This window comes from Alligator mississippiensis, chromosome 11, assembly GCF_030867095.1.
Source record: "Alligator mississippiensis isolate rAllMis1 chromosome 11, rAllMis1, whole genome shotgun sequence".
Taxonomy (NCBI): Eukaryota; Metazoa; Chordata; order Crocodylia; family Alligatoridae; genus Alligator; species Alligator mississippiensis.
Window position 1 is genome coordinate 5,895,282 of NC_081834.1, and position 23,190 is coordinate 5,918,471.

Here is a 23,190-nt window from a genome sequence, read left to right on the forward strand (position 1 = left end):
ATCCTTTGATGTCCTGGAGCATGATTAGCTTCTGGCAAGGGATTTTCTTTTTGTACAGTCAAAAACCTTGTTGATTTCCACAGCTCCTGGGAGACTCTATGAGGTGAAGTTGGTGGCCTTCAATAAGCATGAAGATGGCTACGCAGCAGTGTGGAAGGGCAAAACCGAGAAGGCACCCGTCACAGCAGCAGGTAAGAAAGAGCCGTGGGACTACTGCTTAGTTATTTCAGCAACTGCTTCCTGCCCATACAGTCACCTCTGTCCCACTCTGCCTGCGGTTCTCAAAGGGATGAAAGCAATGGAGATGGACATGAGAGAAACAAGGGTCGTGATCCCAGCCCTGGGGGCTAGCCTAATCATTACCCATGAAACCCTGTCAGAATTTGGAGACAGGTCACTGCAGTGTCTCTTGGAAGCCCCTCGCACGCACATAAGAGTTGAGGGGTCTCTGCTGTCAGGCTCAAAATTAATTTTTCACTGTAAATTATATGAGACAGTGTCTTGAGGTGAAAGCTGTGGGCAAGTTCCCAGCTTGCCGTGGGCTTGGTGCTCTGAATTCAGACAGCTTTTCCTACTGTCCCCATTCAGAGCCTTTCTTGCTGAGTCAGTCGTTGCTAGACAGACCGAGGAGGCTTTTCTTGGAGTCCCCAGGTCGGTCTTGGTTTCACCCTTTGTATCGTAAAGACTTGGAAGGTAATGGGAAAACAGCATTTGTCAAGGCAATATTAAGGGAAGGAAAGTAAATGCTGTCACAGAGAAGCAGAAGGATGCAGGACTGGGGCTCTGGATACCTGAGCTATTCATCTCTAGGGCAGTCGGTTCATCTCTTTAGGCTGCTATTTTCCCACCTGCTCTTGGCCTGGTCAAGTAAGTCAGCCCTTCGGAGGGGCCTGCCTTGATCTCTGCACTTGGATCTCTGTACCATAAAAATGTTGCAAATGTATTCATTTTTCCCTCGCATGCAATAGCAGACAGCAAGAACTTGGCTCACCACAGTCGGTCAGTGCTAGAGAGATTGAGATGAATGCGTATCTTGTTTTCATTACTTGTTTTGCTTAGTGGTGTTAACGGGATCATTCGTGGAATCCTTAACGCTTATTCTATCTATTTGTGGCACTTTGGAGCCCCTCACCACCTTTAATACATACCCCCATGTATACCTGAATACACATCTCAACTCCCACCCAAGGCAGAGAAGTGCTATAACTTCCTCTTCTTGTTTGACAGATGGGGATTGTGGTTTGGGGAGATTAGGTATCTTGGCCGAGGTCACGCACAGAGTCCGTGATGGAGCGTAGAATTTGAACCTGGGTCTCCCCAGCCCCAGGCTCACACCCCCACCACTGGGCCCTCCTTCCTCTCCTTGCATCGGTGATAGCTGGCCATTCCCTTCCTGTGCCATTTATACGTGTGCATGTTTTCCCTCTTCCTACATGTCCCACAGACCCTCCAGTTCAGAAGGGCCCCCCGCTTCCCCCAGTCCAGGTCTATGCAGAGTCCAACAGCTCAACCTCAATTTGGCTAAGGTGGAAGAAGCCAGATTTTACAACAGTCAAGATTGTCAACTACACCGTGCGCTTCAGCCCTTGGGGGCTAAAAAATGCTTCTCTTGTCACATACTACACAAGGTAAAGGTGTGATGGTAAAGGCCTGGCCTGGAGAATGCCATCCAGGTGGCATATAAAACATGAGTGGTTGGGGAGCTCAGTGGCTTGGCTGATGCTCAGGAAGCTTGGGTTTCTGACTTGCGTCTGTGGCTGAGTCCCGTGTCAGGACGGCCAGTCCATGATGGGTGGCCTTCTGCGATGAAGAAGTGTCCACTACCTTAACCACAGAGGTGTGGCATGGACAAACGCAGACTCTGTCTTGACCCCAGGGCCCAGGCTACCTTGTGTGGTGCAGTCTAGTTTCCTCACCTCTGCACTGACAAGAAAGCCCATTGCAGTATTGCCAGTGCCAAATATTCAGAAATGCCTCCTCTCCTCCCCCATACCAGTTTGGTTCTGATTTAAAATTTTAATTAAACTCCCCCTCCTTTTCTTTTTTTTAAATATTTGCCTTTAAATGAGGATTCTGAGTCTTTAATGGGGTTAAGTTTTCAAGCTTTCCTGTGCAAGCCAGTCATCCACAAAGGCTAGAAATTTACTTTTTGAAGCTGAGAGTCTCACATGACTTCAGGAGCTGGGGCTTTAAACAAGACCCTAACTAGAATGAGACTAGTGATGAAGTCATGAGTTTGACCTGTGGGTTTGACCTACCTTAATTCACCCACATCTTTTATGACTCTTGTGCTGCTGGTGAGGCTCTGATGCAGTAGGACTGGTCCCATCCTCATTTAACCTGCCCCATGCACGTGCATTTCTTGGCAGCTCTGACGAAGATATCCTCATCAGTGGGCTGAAACCCTACACCAAGTATGAGTTTGCAGTGCAGTCTAATGGAGTTGGCATTGATGGGCCATTCGGCAGCGTTGTTGAGCGGTTCACTCTTCCGGACAGTAAGTACCACATTGTGGCCAAAACATTCCCCCAGGCACTGAGCTGAATGCAGCATGGCCCGTCTCATCTCACCTCACTTGCCCTCCGCGTGTGTTCCCAGCTTGTGATGCTTTTTGTTCTGAGAGCGCATGTGAGAGCAGGCCTTTTACTCATGTCATGAAATGCTCAGGCCTTTGTCTGGCTTGTGCTTGCTAACCCTCAGTTTCCTTCTGCATAACCAGAGCCTGAGAGCTAGGTCTGGGGACGAACAGTCTTGTTCTACAGAAACCCATTTTGGATGGTGGGTTTGAACCAGTCCCTGTGGGGTGGAGAGCCCGTTGTTATGGGAGCAGGGACATGAGGGAGGCAGAGAAGGTGAAAATAAGAAGGGTGGCTGGGATTAACAGGATCCTTTGCCCTCTCCCAAGAACAAACCATGCGTAAAAAGAGCTTGGCGGTATTCTAGCTCTGTACCTGTTATAGAGCCATGCCATTTTGCCAGGGGTTTCCTATTTATTACTCTTCATTGCCAGCCAAGACAGGTAAGCTGGAGATGGCATATCCTTCCTCTCAGCTCTGTGCTCGCACTGTTGGCAGTCACCAGCCAGGCTCACGCAGGTCTCGCACGTGGAGGCCACTGAGGTGGATGCCATGTCCACACCTGCAAACAGCTCTTTTACACGTTTGCATGAGTGGGTGGCACCGAACTAGAGGCCTCCTGAAACTAGGATCCCTCTGGGGCTGAGGGTTCACCTTGTCTGCTGCTGTTTTCCTGTCGTATGTTTGGGCAGCCTTTGTCCTTGTCTCCTCAGGACCATCAACGCCTCCCTCTGACCTCCGGTTGCATCCAATAAACCCCTATGCTGTGCAGGTGCACTGGTGCCCACCTGCCGAGCCTAACGGCATCATTGTGGAGTACCTCATCCTGTACAACGCCAACAACACGGAGCCTGATGACATGTGGACCCTGCTGACGAGAGAAGGTGAGGAGGGGAATGCAGGGTGGTGGGCATGTGTCAACCCAAGTGTCAGATCAGGTTGTCCTCACTCCGTCTCCTTTCTCTGCCTTCTCACGGGATTCAGTGTCTCTGCTCTCCAGGGCACGAATCCTGGGACTGAGGGAAGTCTAATGAGCTGGGAGCATACAGGAGAGGCCAAGCCATCCTGGAATCCAGCTACAGACAGATACAGAGGAGGTCATGGGAAACCCACAGCTGAGCATGAAGCTAGGAGTGCCGAGAGCGAGGACGTGGCAGGAGAAAGGGGAGTCCCCAAAGGTGGGGGGCTGGCTCTGTCTCCCAGCCTTCCTGCAGCACTGAGCTCTCTGTGCATCATAGCAGCGGGATGGAAAGAAGCAGAGGCAGCTGGTGGGATTTCAGCTGACTGAGCAGTGGGGCTGTGCCTCTTGAGATGAGAGGGAGGTGGGGAGGACTCTGGACAAGAGGCCGGCCCCTTTACAAGCCATGCTCCATGTGGACAGGTGCTTGGAAGCGGGGCCTGGGGGGAGGCTTGTTAGCATGGTGGCCAGATTAGGGTGTCCGGGGGCAGCTTGCTGACGGAGCAGAGCAGGGTTAGCAGTGTCCATCTGCTGGGTGCTGCTAGGGGATGGGGGCCCGAAGGCAGTGCAGACAGAGCACATGCTAGGAGCAGCGGTAGTTGGAAAGGCTGTGGGGAAAGTGCAGAGAGAAGCCAGGAGCCGTGCTGCTCAGTGTCCTGAGGGGGAATGGCTCTGAAAGCACCTCACTCCCTGAGGGCTGGATGGTGCTGAGTGGAGGAGGCTGCCGGCCATGTATGTAGACATGCATCTGGATTAGCCACTGAAGGGAGCTCATGGCTGGGGGGAGTCCTGATCCTGCTGACACTTCCCACTGCCTAACCCCATGCCTGTGGGTCATTTTGCTAGTCCAGTGGCATGGGCTTAGCAGGGGTGGCCCGGAGGCACAGATATTAAATCATGCTGATTTGCAGGTGTCCGGGCCAGAAGAGCCAGTTAGGATCAGTAGTGCAGGCCTGGGGATTTTCCTCAGGTCTCCCTACTGGGAACCTGTTCGTGGGGAACGGGGAGGGGGTGTAGCTGTATCAGAAGCTGCACTGTCCAAGTTGCACACATACCAGGTCAGGTTTAGGACCACAAATTAGTCATCTGAAGCATCGTTATTTTGGAGTCGGGAATCTGTTTCCTGAGAGGGTGTGGCACAAAGACTCTGCTAGCTCAGCCAGAGACAGAGCCCACGACTGCCTTTCTGCTGTCCCCGCGATGGCCTTTAAATGGCACGTTTTAACTTGCTTTTGATCAGGAAATATTTTCAGCACCGAAGTGCATGGATTGGAAAGTGACACCCGGTATTTCTTTAAGATGGGAGCCAAGACCGTGGTGGGATCGGGGCCATACTCCAACGTGAAGGACGTGCACACCCTGCGGGAGAAGCTGTCTGGTATGAGGGCACCGTTCTTCCTCCCTCGGGGCCTGGGCTGTACTCGGGAGGGGTCGCTCACCTGGCTCCACCGGTGCTTATATTTAGCAGCGGCAGCTGGCTGGGCTTGCATGCGTGTATGCAAAAAGGCCTGATGATGCCGCAGGCTCTGCACAGACCTAGCCCAATGCGGGGTGTCACACACAAGACTTTGCGTGCACAGCACTCGCTGACGGCTGCATCTGTCCCCGGGTAGGGTTTGATCCTAATAACCTACCTCTTCCCCTAATGAAGGGTCACACAAAGTGGACTTTGCTGCCTGTGTGCCAGGCCTTGCAGCAAGAAGGTAAATGGGGATGTTAGTCCACTCCCAGATCTGCCTGAATGATCACTCTCTAGTCATTTTATCCCCTCAGTTTTCCTGTGTGCATGCACACTCCCCTGTACACATATGAGGTATATGCCCAAATTGGGGCAGCAGCTTTCCATTCCCCTTGACTGGAGAACATGAGATCTGTTCCTCAGGCCCGTGTGGAAATCTGGCATTTCCCTTGGTGAAGCTGGTGCTGATCTGGATGCACCACACTCTGTGTCCCTCTCTGTTAATGTGCGAGCTGACAACTCGACTGTATCCTGCTAGATGTCCTGGACATCCATTCGGTCACGGGGATCATCGTGGGAGTCTGTCTGGGCCTGCTCTGCATCCTCTTCTGCATGTGTGCCAGCTTCCGCAGCAGCAAGCAGAGGTACGCCACATGTTGGCCACCCGGTTGAGAGCCAAGGCGCTGATGTGAGGCCAGACAAAAGGGCCTAGGAGTGTCTTTGCCATGTGCCAATGGGCTGGTTTTCCCTGGCTGTTTCAGGACTGCTTCCTGTGCCACTCAGCATAAGAAATGGTCCGTGGAAGTGTGTGCTTTAACGAACGCTGCCTGATTAGCTTCTCTTTAATTTGCATTCTTTAAGCCATTGCTTCTTGCAGCTCAGTGGAACGTGAAGTGCGGTCAGAGAATAGTATCATCCCTTGTTCCCTCTGGTGCAGGTAGAGACTGGCTTCTGCTCGCATCCTGCTGTTTGGGAACCAGGCGGGTATTGATATGAAGGCACTGAACAGCTCTGCCAGTCTCCTTTTAGGAAACCTATTCTGTGCCTGCATCCCCCTTTGTTCTCACGAGGCTGTTGTTTCCTAGGAAAACCTCCTTCCTTCCACATATAATTGAGTGGGTTGGCGTGGTCGGGGCCATAGCTACACTTGGGGCAGTTCCAGTGACTTCTGCTAGCCCCAAAAGCTTCGCTCTTGCCTGATGCTCCTGCCAGAGGATGTTGTTTGGAGTCCACCGAAGCTGTCATTTTCAGAGAGAGGCTGTCATCTGGGCAGGAAGGGGCTGGGGCAGGACTGGGAGGCGGGAGCTCCCCGAAGTCTTACCCACGTCCTGTCACTCAGCCCTCTCAAAACTCACCTCCTTCAGGTGTCTGCAGACAAGGATGACCAACCTTTGTCACCTTGCAAAGAGAGTGGCAAGTGTTAATGAGAGGTAACCTTCCCTACTCTGTCAGGAAGCTGCTCTGAGCCCTACCCACTGACCTGCTGGGGAGGGAAAGGTTGCGGTGTCCATGCACTGTGCAGGGCTCTGGGCGGACCCAGTGCCCACTAGTGAAGCAGGGCCAGCGGCTGGCGCTTCCATCTGCAGCCTTCCAGCAAGACCTGCTGTAGCAGCCACAGGGTGGGTGGAAGATTTCAGGCTCTGTTAGTACAAGTGCCAGGATTGGGGCAGAACCTTTGGGGCCCAATCTTGGGCCCAGCAGCAGGGCACTTGGATTTCATGTTTTGGGCCTTGGCATCTACTAGCCGGGCAGGGCAAGAGCAAGGCTGTGGTCATCCCAGGGGAAAACCTGTGTTGGATTTTCTTGTCCCCTGCAGGGAGGCCCTGCCAGGTGTTGATCCTCAGGCAGCTGCAAACCACACCTACTACCATCGTGGCCGGCAGGGGCCGCCTGCACCCAGCGCCCACTCCGACGCCCACGAGCTGGAGTCCCTCATGTCCCCGCTTCCGGAGGAGGCTCCTGCGCCCCTGACAGACATCACGGAGCTGACGGAAGTGCACGGCCTCATCCACACCAGCCTGCAGGGTGATGGCATCCATGGAAATAGGAAGGTAACTACTGTGCTTGCTGGGCAGAGCCTGGGTCTGATTTCAGCTCTGGGCTGGAAGGTGCTGAGCTCTGTGGACCATTGCCAGGGTGCAGTACTGGCAAGGCCCTCTTCCGTAGTGGTGGATGCTGAACGGCTTTGAGTATCGATTGTGTTCCCTTTTGTTTCTGCGATACAGCAGTCCTGGACTGTTTCCAAACACAGTGGGTGTGAGGATCCAGCACCTTAAGTATCCCCTGGTTCTTAAACCATGAATTAGCCATGTAATTATTCTGTTGACATCGGTGCTATGAGTAGGCAAATCTTGTCCCCCCCGTGCCTGGGCTGTGTGTTCAGCAGGGCAAAGCAAGGAGAGGTAGGACTCCTTTTCCCTCGGTTTGCCAAGCACCTGAGGAGTTGATCCCTGAATCCCTGAAGGTTCCCTTATCTTTCAGGGAGCAGTGGATCCCAGGACTTCAGTGGTCCCCTCTGGGGAGCAGGTGAAATTGTTAATGGATTATTAATAGATAGGCACGGGATCTTGACCGGCTGCTTCTGCTGTACATGTCCAGTTCTGCCTTCTCTCTACTAAGCACCGCCCCTGGTTTCTGGGGAAGATCTGCAGGCCCCTGCATCGGGGTTGCTCAGTGTTTCTCTCAGTGTCTGTCAGCTCCATGACACCAGCCAGAGGTATTCATGTCCACAGAGAGACAAGCAAAGGCTTATTCCCAGCTGGTAACTGTGGATGGGAAAACATGTATGTCAAGCTGCCCTTCCCTGCCAGAGATCCAAGAAGAAATGTCTCTCCCTCTGGCCCCATCGGCGCAGCACCAACGTGACCATCCTACAGAACCAAACCATCGCTGCGTTATGAAATCTAATAGCGCTGTAGAGCTAATGGAGTTCTGTAGAAAACTAACAGCGACTGTTAAATTACCCTGAAATTCTCCCATATTTGAGAGACTGAATATCCCTTCTGTCAGGTTTTCTCTACTCCCCTGTGCAATTCTTTCAAAGCGACATAATTCTCTGCTACGTTTTATAAGAAGGTTTAAGTTGTGAAATCCTCCTTGCCTGTCTAGTGTTGCTGGACTTTTTCCATAAGATGTCGAGAGCCGGAGCCTGCAGAAACATTACGTGGAGATCTCCTACTTAGAGGTGTTATGCAGAATCGTCAGATTTTAGTTCTGTCTCGAAATGTGGACGGAGAAGCAGCATTGCATTGAGGACTTCACCTGCCCACCTAGCCCACTAGCTCATAGCGATATCTTGTTGGATGCTTGTTAGAAATGAGCCAAAGTCCCCAACATTTTGGATTGGGCTCCCGAACTGAGGGTTGGGTTGGGTTTGGTTTAGACCAGTCTTTAGTGGTTATGGGGTGGATTGAAAGCCCCCTGAAGTAGCAAGGAAGAGTTGTGTTAAGCTCAATAGGATTTAGGTCAGGATCTGTGTTAGCACCTTGAACCATGCTGTGGAGTGAGCCCATCAAAGCACATCCCAGGCATACGCTGCAGCTCTACATGGGAGAATTCCTTCCTGCCTTTTGGTAAGAAAGGGAGTGGTCAGCTCCATTTGATTTGCAAGGCAGGCTCATTTGCAAGTCTGGTGGCATTTCATGATGATGACCGAGAGGTTTGACTTTCTGCTGGAGTTGTGTGCGAGGGTCTTGGGGCAGCAGACGCATCAGAACTGGATGTCTTTCGAAAAGAGATGCTCTCGCTCAGACAGAGGGTGGACTGGATGCAGAAATGGCTGCATGATGTTTGACAGGCTGGAGGTAGGAAGTTGCACTAGGTCAGTGATTCTCAACCAGGTTGTTGTGAGCTTCTTTTAAGGGTGCCATAGGCTGCTGTGCAGTGTTAGCACTTACTTGTGCGAACACTTCCAGATGGGCTTTGACACTCTGAATTCCTGTCTGCCCTGTCGTGGGCTTTCTGTGTTCATTGCAACAAAAGAATTGCTCTAGTATTTTTCCACAGTCAGAAACAAGTGAAAGCCAACTGCAGGTATTTTCTGAGGGGGACCTTGCATCTGAAAAGGTTGAGAACCACTGCAGTAGGCGATTGTGATAGCCCCCTCTTGCAGTTCCTGAAAGCAGGTTGAAGCACCTGCTGACAGAGCGCAGAACAACATGACAATGCATCTGTGGACTACATAATCCGATTCCCCATCTCTTGAAAGGCGGTGACGTACCTTTGTCCCGCGTCTGTCCAGCACCTCCGAGAAATGGGGGCCTGGCTTACCACCAGGGTGCTGGGGGCTTGGGCGATACAAATAAGAAACCGAGCATCGCAGGACCACCAGCGTGCATCACCTGTTAACCTGCAGGGAGTTTTTTAAGCCCATGGCTTTATCCTGTGTTGCTGCAGATGCTCTCGTGCTCCACCGCCTTTTTGGGGATCATGCTAAGCTGGGGGCCACGGTGAGCTCTCGTGGCCGGGGGAGGTGGTCCTGCAGTGTGTAGCAGCTGAGGTTCCAGTACTGATATTCAGATGCACAAAATTCACCGGCGTTGCACAGACACGCCGGTGTAAACCATGAACTCTGGCGAGCATCACGTTTACTCGACTCCGTGCAGAGCAAACGTAGGAGGCAAGCAAGCGCCTTTGGAACGAGCTCAGTGGGAATGTGCTTTTTTGACGTATTCTCTCCTCTCTGCTTAATTTGCCTGACGTTGGGTTGTCTCTCCCTTCTCCCTGCCCATTTTTTCTCTCAAGCTTGTCTGAAGCATTTCATTCCATTAGGGAGCCTTTAATTGGCCTAATTTAGTTAATCTGTTTATGTCTTTCTTTGTAACCCAGCGAGAGCATGTAAGGTAATTAGGAGGTTGAGTAAAACAAGCACATTGTGAGCACATGGGAGTTCATGTTTGCATCAATCATAAGCTTGTATGTCACTGGCGCAAAGGTGTATTTGAGATAATCAGATCTATGTAAGGGGGTATGATGGAGCTGCCCTGCAGCCCGGCCGTAGTTTGCCTCTTCCAGTTTTCCACATCCCAATCTGCTTGTGATGCCTTGAAATTGTTGCTTAGCCCCTGAGATTTGGTTCTGGGGACTGTGAGCTTAAAGCTTTGGTCCCTTCCCTCCCTCCTTCTGGGGGTAATAAACCCAGATCTCTCTTCCAGTAGGACCCAGGTAGGCTCTTTCTCTCTGTGGCAAGCTCTCCTTTCAGAAGGAGCCAGGAGTGCAGTGTTAGTCACCCTCCCTTTGGGCTGAGCCTGAGAGAGGTGAGAGCCCCAAACTTTCAGCTCTGAGCTTGGTCTGACACGTGGCCAGTTTATGCCCTCTAAGATCAAGAGCATCAGACCTTCAAATGCGACTGTGGAGATGGGTGCATCTCAAACCCCAGCACTGTGACACCCCCAGGTTCCTCCTTGGATCAGAGGGGGGTTCCCAATGCTCTTGGAAACCTGTATCCTGCTCTTGGGAGCAGGGCTGCAGCAGCAGTGTCAGCCAGACCTCTCATCTGCCAGCGCTCAGGGCACTCCTCTGCTGGCCCCTTCTAGGTGGATGCATGTGGAAGAGTGCAAGGGTTTTCACCCCTAGACTCTACCCCAGGCCAGATGCTCTGAACTCGGCAAAGCTGGGCCCTGATTCAGCGAAGAGCAGGTGCATCAAGTCAAGGATGTGTTTCACAGCTTCGCTCAATCGGGGCCTGAGTTACCCTGGGGGCTGAGGCTAGATCCCTGCTCCCCAGGCCAGCCCACAGGGCAGGGTGATGGATTCCCCACCTGGATGCAGCAGCCTTCCGGAGGTGTCAAGCATGGGGCCTACCTGGGGCCTGCCTCCCCATGCCCCGGCGCATAGCTGGGGCTGCAACATGAGCGAGCCCTTCTCGAACACAGAAGGGTCCTATGGCCTGGGACCAGCCTGGGACTTAGGAGGTGTCCGTCCATACAGTTCTGCCACAGGCTGCTTTGTGACCCTGGGCAAGTCATTTAGCCTCTCTGGGCCTGGTCCCCTCCTACGAAATGGGGACGGTAATGCCTCTGTATCTCGGGGCAGGGGGCACATGCATTAGAGACTGGGAGGCGCTCAGGTCCGACAGAGACATTGGACCAGAGGTCCACAGGCTGTTGAACCTGTGATTTAGAGTCAGGGTTTCCTTCAGCAGCAGCTCTAGCCCCTGCCGTCACTGACTTCTTACTGGGCATGGACGCTGGCTCAGTCAGGTATTTAAGACTTCAGTTGCATCTACTTTAAAACCTGGCAGAAGTCATCAGTGCTAGACCTGTGCTTTAGCCCTCTGCACACGGTTCAGCAGGTTTCTGCTGAAAGAATCGGAGCTTTGTTTTGTTACAAAGGGGCAAAATGCCAATGGACAGGCCCGTGTTCTCCAAAGAGCAGCCGTGACAGCCTGGATGTGCGTGTGCAGCGCGCAGAGACCTTAGCAAGCTGCTGTCCCCCCTGCTCGCCGGCCAGCTTCAATGATCCGGCCTTTGACACCTCTCCTCTGAAGGAGAAGCTGGCAACAGGCTGTGGTTGCAGCCAAGAGTGGCCACTGGAGGGAGACCTCATCACATGCAGTAAACACGTGTCTTGCATGAACCCTTCTGAAGCTCCACATTGTGAAACGTGTGCGTACCTAACACGAGTGTGTGGTTAGCGTGCGCCTGTGGTCTGCCCACCCGTTGCTTCTGCACGGTGACCCCTAGCTGCGGGCCAGAGGCCTGGCCCCGGGGCCCTCACCGGAGACCACCCGCTCGTTCCATGTGGGCATTCGGTGTTACACCTCCCAGCAGCCCTCTCCAGGGAGGTCAGGGCCATTTCTAGCAGGTGTTGGGCTTGGACGCCAACTGGAAGGAGCAGGACTGCTCCTCCCGTGCTGGTATGGAGACCTCCTCGCAGGTGAGGCCTCTAGGGAGACTGCAGCCCACAGTGACTCAGCAAGCCAGTGTCAGAGCTGGGCTTAGACCCCAGAGCTCCTGGATCCCAGGCCAGTGCACCATCCTGTAGACCCCTTAGCCATTGGCATGACCTGGACAAGCCATTCTGTCCTCTCTGCCTCTGACTGTAAAGCACCCATCGATCATATCCCCAGAAGACGGGCTGCCGGCAGCGGTGCACTAGCTACCTCCCCTGCACACGGCTTAGAGTGGTGCTCACACTCCTTGCTCTGCAGTCTGTAGAAATGGGGCCTGTCCCTTTGTCATTTGTAGTGCGGTCAGGCTGCAGAGCTGCAGCTAGCGTTCGAGCCTCTGTTGTGCAAGGAGGAGGTTTGCTGCCCCACCGCACTTCCAGTCTTGAGTAGGCAGAGGATGTTGCATCGTCCCCAGCCTGACGATTGAGGAGCAGGGACGCGAAGTCCAGGGCATCTGCACAGCTAGGAATTGCATTTGCATCCCCAGTCCAGGACCCATGCCCGAGCCCAGCCTTCCTCCTTGTGCGCTGCTGCGGTGAGCGCTGCGTTGCGTTGTCAGCAGCAGGCGCACTCCCACGCACTGCGGACAGCACCCTTGGCTAGAAGCAGGGCTTGCCCGTTCTGCGGCACTGTTCTGCCCATCCTTCCACGGGTTTCCAGTTGCCCCTCCTGGAGCTGCGAGCGCACCCGCGGGCAGCCCATCCTGCACCCTTGTCTCTCTCTTCCAAATGAGCTTCTTCACCTCCAGCACCCTTGGCCGCCTGTGGCAGGGCATGAGCGGCAACAGGGTATTTAGCTCAGGAGAGGCAGTGCTGGCTCACTAGTGGTTGGGGAAAAGCAGAATGGGACAGCTCAGAAATTGTTGATTTTTTTTTTTTTTTTTTAGTTGAACAGTTTTTGGGGAGGGGAGGGGGGGCAGGAATGCACGTGTTCGGCATAGAAAATTTCAGCTTTTCTCAAAAGCCTGACAACCCGAACCCTCCAGCTTCTCAGCCAGATCTCCTCCAAAATGATATTTAGAAATTCATTTGGGAGATGCCACCAACGTGGCTCCAAGGGGTTGCCCCGTGCTGGCTTCCTTCTCCCTGAGTCCGGTTCCCCAGACGACTGCATTCCCCATGAGCTCCTCCGTGGCTCGGAGAGGCAGCGGCGTCTGATTCTCCCCCCTCCTCCCCCAAGTTTGACCAATATTTTCCACGTGGGAAAGGAACACCATTCTCTCTAACTAGGTTTAGGTAAGAGCCCCTCTGCTGGTGGCTACCGGATGTTCCCCTCGATCTCAGCCATCCTGGACATGGCTTTGTCTGGGTCTGGATGGTGGCTGGTTCCAGCCAGACTCATCACCCTTGTCTCCTGCGGCGCTCCTGGCACCTTCTGCCGGGACATCCATACCCACGTGCAGGAAATTGCGGGAAATTTCCAGCCACTTGCAGGAAATTGCTGCTTGTAGCTGCAAAAGTGGCAGGAGCTAGGATTGCTCTTGCCATCTGTTGTTGCTGGTCCTGTGGAGGCAAAAATGACACAATCGCTTTGCTTTGCTGTAGCTCCAACACCCTTGATTGGAAGATAGCTGTATTAGCTGTCATTCTTCTGTTTGCAGTGGGCAGTTTTTTACCCAGGGATTCTTTTTCCTCCCTATACATTAAATTTTAAGCTGGCCCCATCCTCCGGAGTTAACTGCAACGGCCCAGAAACCATTTTCCTCCGCCCCTCCCCCTGCCTTCTCAATCCAGGCTTTAAAAGCCAGACCTGGAGCTGATCGTAAGTGCCGGACCTCGGAGGCCTGAGCTCCGGGCGAGGGAATTCTTTCTCGCGCGTAACCTGCTTTGGGAGCCGGTGGGATAATGTTGCCTTCTGAGGCCCAGGGGCTTTGTGTTTGTGGAAAGTAGCAAGCTGGCACAAAACAAGTTTGTTCTTCATCACAGCTCGTTTCAGCCAGAGCCGGACAGGCTGTTCCCCAAGTCATCAGAACCTATGTAAACACGGCAGATTGACATTTCCGCGAGCAGCTGCGCCTCTGGGGACTGCTCTGGCCTTGCTCTTTCTTGCTGCATTTTTGGTTTTTGCTAGAAACTTGCAAGGAAGTTTGCAAATCCACAAGGGGAATGTGTGTACCGTGCACCCGTCATAGCGTGTGTGTGTGTTCGGGTATCCTGTAATAGTGTGCGTGTAGAGGTCTACATTTGTGTGTGCTTGTGTATGTGTGTCTGTGCAATATGGTTTTAGGTATCTATAACAGCATGTGTGCTATACTTGCATGCGCGTGTGTGTGGTCGTGTGCTCAGGTATCAAGAAGAGGATGCATGTGTGTTATGCATGTGCCTATACCTTCAAGTTTGAAACTTCCAGGCTTTATTTAGAGTTAGACAACGAGGGCTGGAAGGGAGCTCAGGAGGTCGCATCCAGTCCAACCCCCTGCTCAAAGCAGGACCAGCCCCAACTACATCATCCCAGCCAGGGCTTTGTCGACCTGGGTCTTAAAAACCTCCAAGGATGGAGAGTCCACCACCGCTGTGGGTGACCTGCTCCAGTGCTTTTCGTTCAGTGCTTGTACGTTCTCTAGTGAAGGGTCACAATCTCTTGGTCCCTGGCCTATCTATCTGCAGAGAACCAGTGAGCAGCAGGAGCAAATAATTGTATTAAATGCATGACAAACATGCTCTCGTTTAGTAATCCTCCTTAACGTGGCTTGTTCTTCCCTGCTCCACGCCATTACCTGTCTGGTTTCTCAGGAGTTGGGGTTAGTTTTGTTATTGCAGACACAGGCAAGGGTCCAGGGTGGGAACAGGCTGTGATGCGTGTCAGGGAAGTGTCCACAGACGTCCGCTGCCAGGGTTCATTGCCTTCCAGCTCCCCCAGAGAAATCTGCAGCTTCAGGCAGCACGTTTTCCTAAGAAGAGTTGCATAAAGGATGGCTCTACTGTCTGGTGTCTCGGGGTGTGCCCTGTAGCTATGGCTGACCTTCCCTGGGTGCAGGCTTTGGTTTTAGGAATTAGTCTGATCCTGCCACCTGCTAAGCACAGTCAGCGACTCGTTGAAGTCATAGCGGACGGGGCGTTCAGCGCCGTGTGGCCTCGGGCCCGCAGCAGGTACATGAGCATTTTATTTTAACCTGCCTTTTGCCAGCGCTGGGGCCCTCTGCGAGGCTGGTGCTTTGTAAAGGGCTTGCATCAGAACGCCTTGTTCCCAGCCAGATGGACGGAGGCACAAGGAGGTCAGATGACTCGCTCAGGGTCACCTTGACCTCTGACGCATCCTTGCTGTCATCACTAGAAACTGCCTCTGTGGTCTACTCGCTGGGCATTACAGTGTACGTGAACAGGCCACACATCCCTGTCTGTATACAGAGAGATTGCCCTCCATTTTTAAACGGCCTCTTTGCAGCCCTCTCGCACCCCCTGCCTTCCTCCTCTGCTCCCTGGGAGCCAGTAATGTTTGTGGAGCAAATAGCTCCCCAAAGGAACAAAATCCAAGGGAGAAAGTAGAGTTGCTGCATCCACCCTGAACTCTTGGTAGCAAGGTGAGCCCACATAAACACAAAGTAGCCCAGTAAAACCAAGGTCTGTAAAGAAAATACTTTTTGTCCATGAACTAATAGTCTGAGCTGTTAAATAACTTCAGCTCTTAAAGGGCCACTTTCCCCATGCACAGAGGTGTGCATTCAACAGTTTATTGCAAGGGGAAGCTGAGGGAACCCAGAACAAATTGCGTTCAGCCCATATAATTTAATTAGATCTACAAACAAGGTAACACTGGTTGCCCAGGGGACTCGAAGCAGAGCAAAGAATAGCTTGGTGGTCTGCTACAAAAAAGAAAAGTGGTGCCCCTGTATCGAGGGGGCTTCCAGATTTGTTTACCCAGGCCCTGGCTTCAGGCAGGAAATCCATTCACAGCGAGCCGAGCGAGCGGTCTTCCAGCCCCAGCTGGAACAGGCCTTGACAGTGTCCCGAGGTGCCGGCCGTGCTGCTCGGCGCAGATCGGGCCGCGAACCAAAGCAAAACCCGCCAGACCTTGCTGAGAAATCTCCGGCACTTTCCCCCAGGCTCTTGGTTTCTGCCACCGGCGTGATGTTCAGCGGGATCGAAACTTCCTGGTCTCCTCCTGGCCTGGCAGCTTTCCCCATCAGGGAGTTTATCATTCGGCCAAAGAAATTAAAAATCCACCCGCCTGCTCTTTCTCCACGTGGAGTGCAGCTGTGCGAGTCGGCTCTTGCCTGCGCCTAGACCCCAGTATGGGGGTATTACCTCCCCTCCCAACCTCTGCCTCCAACCCAAGGGACACTCCCAGCCTGCTCCCTCGCTGCCTTTTCCCGGCCTGGCCTCCGTGTCCAGCGCAGCTTCCCGGCGACGTTCCCTCGGGGGTTTCAGAGCCATCCTCAGACCTGCCAGTGCCGTTGTGCGACTCCCCTGCTCCTTGTTGTGGCGCTCTGTTGGCCTCTGTCGTGCCACATCGTCTCAGCCCTCAGCAGTAGAATTACTCCAAAATGTTTGGTTTTAGCTCTTTTAAGGGACCCCCCCCAGCGAGCTTTTGGACAAATCTGGGCTTTCTCATGTTAAAAACTGGTGAGTCAGAAAAGTTTAAACTCAAAAACATTTTCTACTTTTAGTTGCCCCCAAAAGATTTTTTTTTCACTTTCTGACAAAAGCCCATGAACATTTTCAATGAAAATTTTAGTGGAAACGAGACACATTTTTATTTCCATTTTAACTTGCCATAGGCAGGCGCGGCCAGCCTTTCAAAGTAGGGAACCTATTGATTATTTGTCACTCGTTTCATATTCTGCCGGGCACTGACAGCAGTCGGTACATCTTTGCAGCCTGCTATAAAACTCAGCAAGTGTCATCCCAGACCCGTCCGTCACAGAAATATTACAGCGAGGTGTCAAGGTGGCTAATGACGGCTATTATAATACAAGGCAAACTGTGAAGCGTCGTTGTGGCGGGACAGGTAAGTGTCTGTAATTGCTGAGGTAGCTAGAGGATAAATGAGAGGCATCGCTGATCTGTCGTCAGCTGATAACTGCATTTTGAGCACAATAATTCCAAAAGTCAGAGGTGCTTAATCTCCCAGACAGATGGATCTTGAGGAGGCGTCTCAAGCTGTGCTCATCTTACTGCGAGGTCCAGTGCTGAGACACTTTTGAGACACCGCTGGGTTTTTTTTCCTTTCAGCTGGATGAAACAAGAAGTTGCGGCAACTGTATTTGTTGTGGGCACGTGTGTGATGAGTGCTGAGGTGCCAGGGCTCTGTGGGTACCACAGCGAGTCGGTGACCACGCAGCGTCCATGCCTTCTGGTTGGCTTCGACCAGTCGTTCTCAGCCTGGCGTACCACCAGATCCTTTGAAGGGTGCCCTGAGGTGTGATGCGATAAGAAGATAAGCTAAGTCAGTAAGCGCAGGCTGAGGCTTATCCCTGCCTGGCCAGTTCTCTACCCCCACTCTCTGGGCCCTTTGTAGGGAGGTCAGCACTGTGACATACAGCTTCGTCTTTGAAATTGGGTGCCACGCCATTCACAAGAGTTACAGAGGGTGCCGTCAGTCCAGTAAGGGCTGCCTTGAGTCCAGCACTTAAACCAGGAGTTTTCAGTCTGTGGTGTGCAGACCTCTGGGGGTCCACAGACTGTGCCTAAGGGGTCCATGAAAGATGGCTGTTATCAATCTAAAATATATGAATACTCACACTTGCAATTCAGAGGGATCCACTCCTCCATTTGAAATTTCCAAAGGGGTCCACACCTCCATTCAACATTTTGTAGGGGTCTGCAATGAAAAAAGGTTGAAAATCACTGCTTAAACCATTCCATTTTGGCATAATGCATGGTGATGCTGAAGTGAACTTGTCATTACCCTGTGTGTGCATCTCTCATACCTGCTGCTGAACTCGGTTAGCTGTACTGCTGGTGAGAAGGAGAGTCCGACCTGGCTGTCGCGTGCCGTTTTCAGTGGAAGCGCTTTTCCAAAGTAACCTGACTGTCTTGTCTGCTTTTGCTACTGCCAGTTTTCCCAAGAGGAGCTTCATAACTGACTAAAACAGCATAAAGGATGGGATATTTTAGGTCATAACTTTTATTAGTGTACATATAAGAATGCACACATACATACGTGCGCGCTCCCATGGCCCATGGACTTTGTGGGTGAGAGCCATTCCAGTAACTTGCGTGAGAGTAAGAGTGTGAGCCATCACATAGGATTCATGGAGAGGCAGAGCGGTGCGTTGCATTGGAAGTCAGAGCAGCCGGGGTCTCATCCTGGCTTTGCTTGATGTGTGAGGCAAGACACTTATCATCTCTGCACTTGATTTTCAGTATCTGTAACGGGGGACAATCATCCTTGTGCCCCTTCGTAAAGTGCTGTGAGGTCCCTAGGTGATGAGAGTGATGTAAGGACAGGGTAATGTTCCTAATCCTGCTGACCCTGTAGTGTCATGAGGTGCAGATGTATTAAGGCCTAATCTCATGCAAATCAAAGAGAGTGTTTTCACAGACTAGAGCAGGCTTTGAAGCAAGCTTAAAACAGAAGACACCTCCAATTTGGTGCCAAACTATACATCTGTTGGCCTTAACATTCTTCAGTCAACAGAAAACTCCCTGTGTTGGCCTCGGACCAAAGCTGCATCGCTGTTTACCATGGGAAGAGCAGATCTGGGAAAATCCTCGTCAGCTGGTTGTTCTGCATCACACCGTAAGAAATCAGTGTACTATACCCCGGTGTGTCGGAGGGTCAGACCCATTCTTTGCAGCTAGCGTCTTATTGCAGCATCGTGGGACAGGGCTCGGTTTGATGTAGAATTTCATACACGGTGTTTTTTGCTGTTCAGCTGCCTGTTCTTTCAGGTTTCTGAGGTGGGAATGGGTGTCCTGATCATTTTTTTTCCTTTTTTCCCTGCAGTCATCGTGGATTAAACCAGTTAATCAGAACTGGACAAACAGCCTGGCCAGGTATGGAGATGTGACACCAGAGCCTCCCTTTGCTGCGAATGGATCATTGAAGCCTCCAGCTAATGCAGGACAGAGGCTTTTGTTACAAGCCCTGGTTTACAATGCTGTTACGGTGGGTGTCTTCAGTGTTTGAGCTGTGGGGGTTTAGTCGCTTGTCTTTGTGCATCTCTTCCTCATTTCTCCTGTTTACAGCAGGGGAGAAAATATTTGCCCCATCAAGTTTTTCTCAGTTTGAGTTTTTATTCTGTTGCCCAAGTCCGACATGGTCATGTGCGGTTGCCAGCCCTTCGTAAAAGCTATTTTATTTTCCAGGAGTTCTGGTCCCCCAGTGACTCCTGTATTCCCCGTCTTCCTCTCCCTGATCTTTGAGATCTTGGATCGTGGACAGTGTCCTTCTGGCCCTAGCTCGTTTATCAGATGGAGAAGCTGCAGTCTGGGGAGACGCCAGAATCCCCCGGCTTCTCCACCACGGCAGCGCAGCCACTTCATGTCCTGCTTTATGAAAACCTGCGGTGTCACTGTCTGTGCGCTGCCTGGCTTCCTGTGACCAGAGACCTGAGGAAGAATGCCTTGCATTCGAAACAGTGTCTGCCTTAATCCCAGCTACATGGCTGGTCCAATAAAAGATAACACCCTAAGAAATTCTTGGCTCTCACATAATTTGTGGACCATTGCATCTACAACATCGCTGTTACACTACCGTGGAAAGAACTGCAGTTTTGCCTATGAAAAGAACAAAAGATTGAGTGTTGATTTAAGCCTCTTTCTCCAGACCACATGAAGCAGTTTCCATTGCATTTGCTTCCTTTATCTTTGGAAGATGGATCAGAAGAAAATGCAAGTTTTTTTAATGCTTTCTTGCAATAAATATGTTTGACACTGCATTTGCTGCACTAACAATTTCTAAGTAGATTCTTCATTGAAGCACTTCGTTATGAACTCAAATCAAGTCTACCTACCAAGAGATTTGCTTGATTATTGCTTTAAGATTTTGTTTTCTCTCTCCTCTAACAAGTACCTCTAAGTAACCTGTTTCCTTCCTAGATAGCAGTGCGAAAATCAATTATACACAGGATGTAATTAATGTTGTGTAAAGAGTTAAGACAATGTTTTACAACCCAATTACAGAGAGTCATTTACATTGCAGCTTAGCCAACCATCAGAGTTTGTCAACAGAGGGGGAGAAGTGTTATAATATGTAAATGATGCACAAAGTTGGCCTCCGTAAGAGGCACGAGGGTTACGCGTAGTGTTTCATGTCCTCATTTCGTTCCTTTTCTGTAAGTCAGTGGAGGCCAGTCTGTCTGGCAGGTGGGCCACAAATTAGCCCCACTTCCTCCCAAGTGCCACTTCACTCCCTTTCCGTGCCTGATCTGCTGCTCTGCTTTCTGGTTCCTCTCTGAACTGCTGCTGTGCTGCCTGTCCCCTCCCCAGTCTGCCATGTGCCACACACACAGGCTACTCATGCCACTTGTGACTTCCGTGCCCATTGGCGACACGTAAGGGGTGTACACAGGTGCAAGTGCACCCCCTGAGATTAGCCGTGTAACCCCTGGAAATGCCAGCTGTGAAACTAAGTGCCAGCAGAAGTGCACTTCCAGTTTCGCTGCTGGTGGTTTCGAGCTTGGCAGTCGGCTGGTGGGGGGCACCCTCCCACCTCCGTCAGCAATCTGGTGCCCCCTCAGACTTGGGAGACGCTAGTCGCCCGTGTCCGTGCCTCACGCAGGCCACCCCTGTTGTAAGTGAAGCTGTTCACCAGTGAATGCATTTGGCATTTGAAAGATGGGAACGCTGACTGTCCTGAAGACCGTGAATCTGATATGAGAACTCCCATGTACAAATTGCAGAGGACTCAAATATCCCTGGACGTTGGTTAGATGCTGCAAGTGCAAAGTTATTCTGCTCTTTTCCACTCAGTGTATTTTGCAGGTCATAAGCAGGGATCTGGGTTTTCAGTTTGCTGTGGAAAAAGGTGGATTTTCTCCTTTAAAGGAGAAAACCGGGGGAAAGGGGCTGCTCGGGGCTGGGGGGAGCAGGACACAGGGGGGACACATGCATGTGTGAACATGCACACGTTCTTGTGGCAACCAGGCAGCAGTAGAGAGCAGCTCCTGCAGTTTCCTCCAGGTAAGTCTATGCCCCCTGCTCCGCCCCATTGCACAGGCAACATATCAGGGAGGTGCAGGGGGCATGTGCCCCCCCAGATTTCTGCACCCACAGCAGGGCGCAGGGCTGCAGCCAGGCCAGACCAGCTCTGGGTTGGAGGTAGGTCTTGCCCGCTGGGCTGAAGAGGCAGCTCCTGCCTGAAACTGGTTGGGCCTGGCTGCAGCCCCATGCCCCACTGCGGGTGCAGAAAACTGGGGAAGCACATGCCCCTACTGCCCCCGATGCATCTCCTGTGCCCATACCCACCCCTTTCCTCTTACACTGCAGGGCTTAGGGCGGTGGGCAGCAGTTTGGGAGTGAGGGGCACCAGCAGGGCCCGGGGGCTGTGGCCTAGGAGTGAGGGGCAGGGGCAGTGACTGGCATATCAGGGCTGCTCAGCACCATAATGCAGGGAGGGGGGCAGCTGCACCTGCATCCTAGCGAGTGAAGGGGCAGGGGGAGCTCTGATTTTCCATGATAAAAAAAAAAATCAAATGCCAAAACTTATAGGTATTTAGAATTTATTATAGTGATTGAGGCACTAATTGCTTTAAAATGGTGAATATATCAATAAAACATTGTTCACCTGATACCTATACAGATAGTGGCATTTCATTTTAATCACAAAAACCTGGATTTGGGGTTTTAAATCAGAATTTGTGGGGGGGGTTTAAAAAAAATGAGATTTTGCAATTTTTCAACAGAGAAACCCAGGACCCCTGGTCATAAGCTAGGGTGAAAGCAGCTAGCAAAGACTGTTCCATGGCCAAGGTTTTGGAAACGTCAACTGCCTTGCTTCATTTTTGAGATCTGACTTGATTTCCAGAAAGGGCAGAGCCCTCACCCTCTGAAACCCTGCTCTCTTACCAACCAAAAGCTTGCAACCCCAGCAGTGGTGCCCTCAAGCAGACCACGCTGCCCCCAAACCAGGCACAGGCAGCCACGGCCACGTGGCTAATAAGCATGGGGCAGGCTAACTGCTATGGTCACTTAGCCATGCTGAGCGGATGGCCCCGGGGGCTTGTGGACACAGCTCTGCTGTATCTAGCTTACCTGCACCTTAGAGTTGCGAGGCAGACAGGGTCTTGGAGACTTGCTTGACCTTGTTACTTTGAGAGAGGTTTTAATCCATAAACGGCCTTTGTGCAGAAGTGAAACATGGGAGGAAGAGGCGGGTTATGGAAACAAAGTGGTGGGAAGGCCGGCTGCATTCACTTCTTTCTCTCTCCGTTTTGGACGAGCCCCATTGAAAACATCACAAAAAAAGCATCAAATCACAATAGAATATTTTAATGCAGATTTTTGAGTAAATGAAAATTTTCAGTAACCCTTTTGGTAACTTTTTTTTAATGTTTTCAGAATGTCTTTAAATGAAACAATTTAAAAAAAGAATCATGGAAGTTGTCAAAACCGGATGTGGGGGCAGTTTAGCTCCTTTGAATGGAATTGTGCTCTGAATTTTTTTTCAGGGAGACCGGTTTCCTTTCTGTAAGTGCAGTTGGATTTGTTTGGGCCAGGGAGCCCGGCATCTGCCGCTTAAGGTTGATTTAGGGGTTCTGTTCTACGGGCTCCGTGTGTCGTAAGGGCCTGTCCCTTCCTATCTCTGGGTCTGTCTTTCCATCTGTGAAATGGGGCTCTTTGCTTCCAGAATGCATGTGTTGAGACTTGAGGTCCTGTGATGGGAGGTCATCCTGCAGACGTGGTCCTGCTGCCTTGTTCACTAGAGCTGTGCGAAATTTCACCGGCTGTTTTGTTCTGAAGCTGTTTCAATGCGTTTCAAGCTCGAAACAGCGAAATCGAAATGAAACAAAAAGCTTCGAAACAGCTTTGAAATTAAATGAGGGCACTCGAAACGTTTCGAAGCAGCCCGGTGGTGGAAGGCAGGGGAGAGCCAGGGCTGCGCCCCGGGCGGGATCGCAGCCCCATGGAGCTCAGCCGGGTGGTGGGAGGTGGAGCGCAGCCCTGGCTCTGCCCACCTCCTGCCACCAGGCTGAGCTCTGTGGGGCAGGTGGAGCCGGTCAGAACACAGCCCTGGCTCTCCCCGCCTCCTGCTGCTGGGCTGCACTCCGACCGGCTTCTCAGCCCAGTGGCAGGAGGCGGGCAGAGCCAGGGCTGCGCTCCAACCGGCTCCGCCAGCCCCACAGAGCTCAACCTGTCCTCCCAGCACTGCCGGATTCCTCCCGGGGGTGCAGGCTCCCGGATCTGCGCACCGGATGACAGGAGGC

At 52.0% G+C, this 23,190-nt stretch overlaps 1 protein-coding gene across 3 annotated transcripts in view; it reads left to right on the forward strand.

Annotated features, from left to right (window-relative positions):
• Positions 1–23,190, forward strand: part of IGDCC4 (immunoglobulin superfamily DCC subclass member 4) — a 147,257-nt gene that overhangs the window by 115,983 nt on the left and 8,084 nt on the right. For all 3 annotated transcript variants that reach the window (XR_009455528.1, XM_059714548.1, XM_059714549.1), the window contains exons 12-19: positions 84–191; positions 1,445–1,628; positions 2,370–2,497; positions 3,290–3,460; positions 4,775–4,912; positions 5,532–5,637; positions 6,810–7,044; positions 18,771–18,932. Coding sequence is in view for 2 of the 3 variants with exons in the window: in XM_059714548.1 (XP_059570531.1) it covers positions 84–191; positions 1,445–1,628; positions 2,370–2,497; positions 3,290–3,460; positions 4,775–4,912; positions 5,532–5,637; positions 6,810–7,044; positions 18,771–18,932 (1,232 nt within the window). In the remaining variant the exon portion in view is untranslated. The remainder of the gene's footprint in view (positions 1–83; positions 192–1,444; positions 1,629–2,369; positions 2,498–3,289; positions 3,461–4,774; positions 4,913–5,531; positions 5,638–6,809; positions 7,045–18,770; positions 18,933–23,190) is intronic.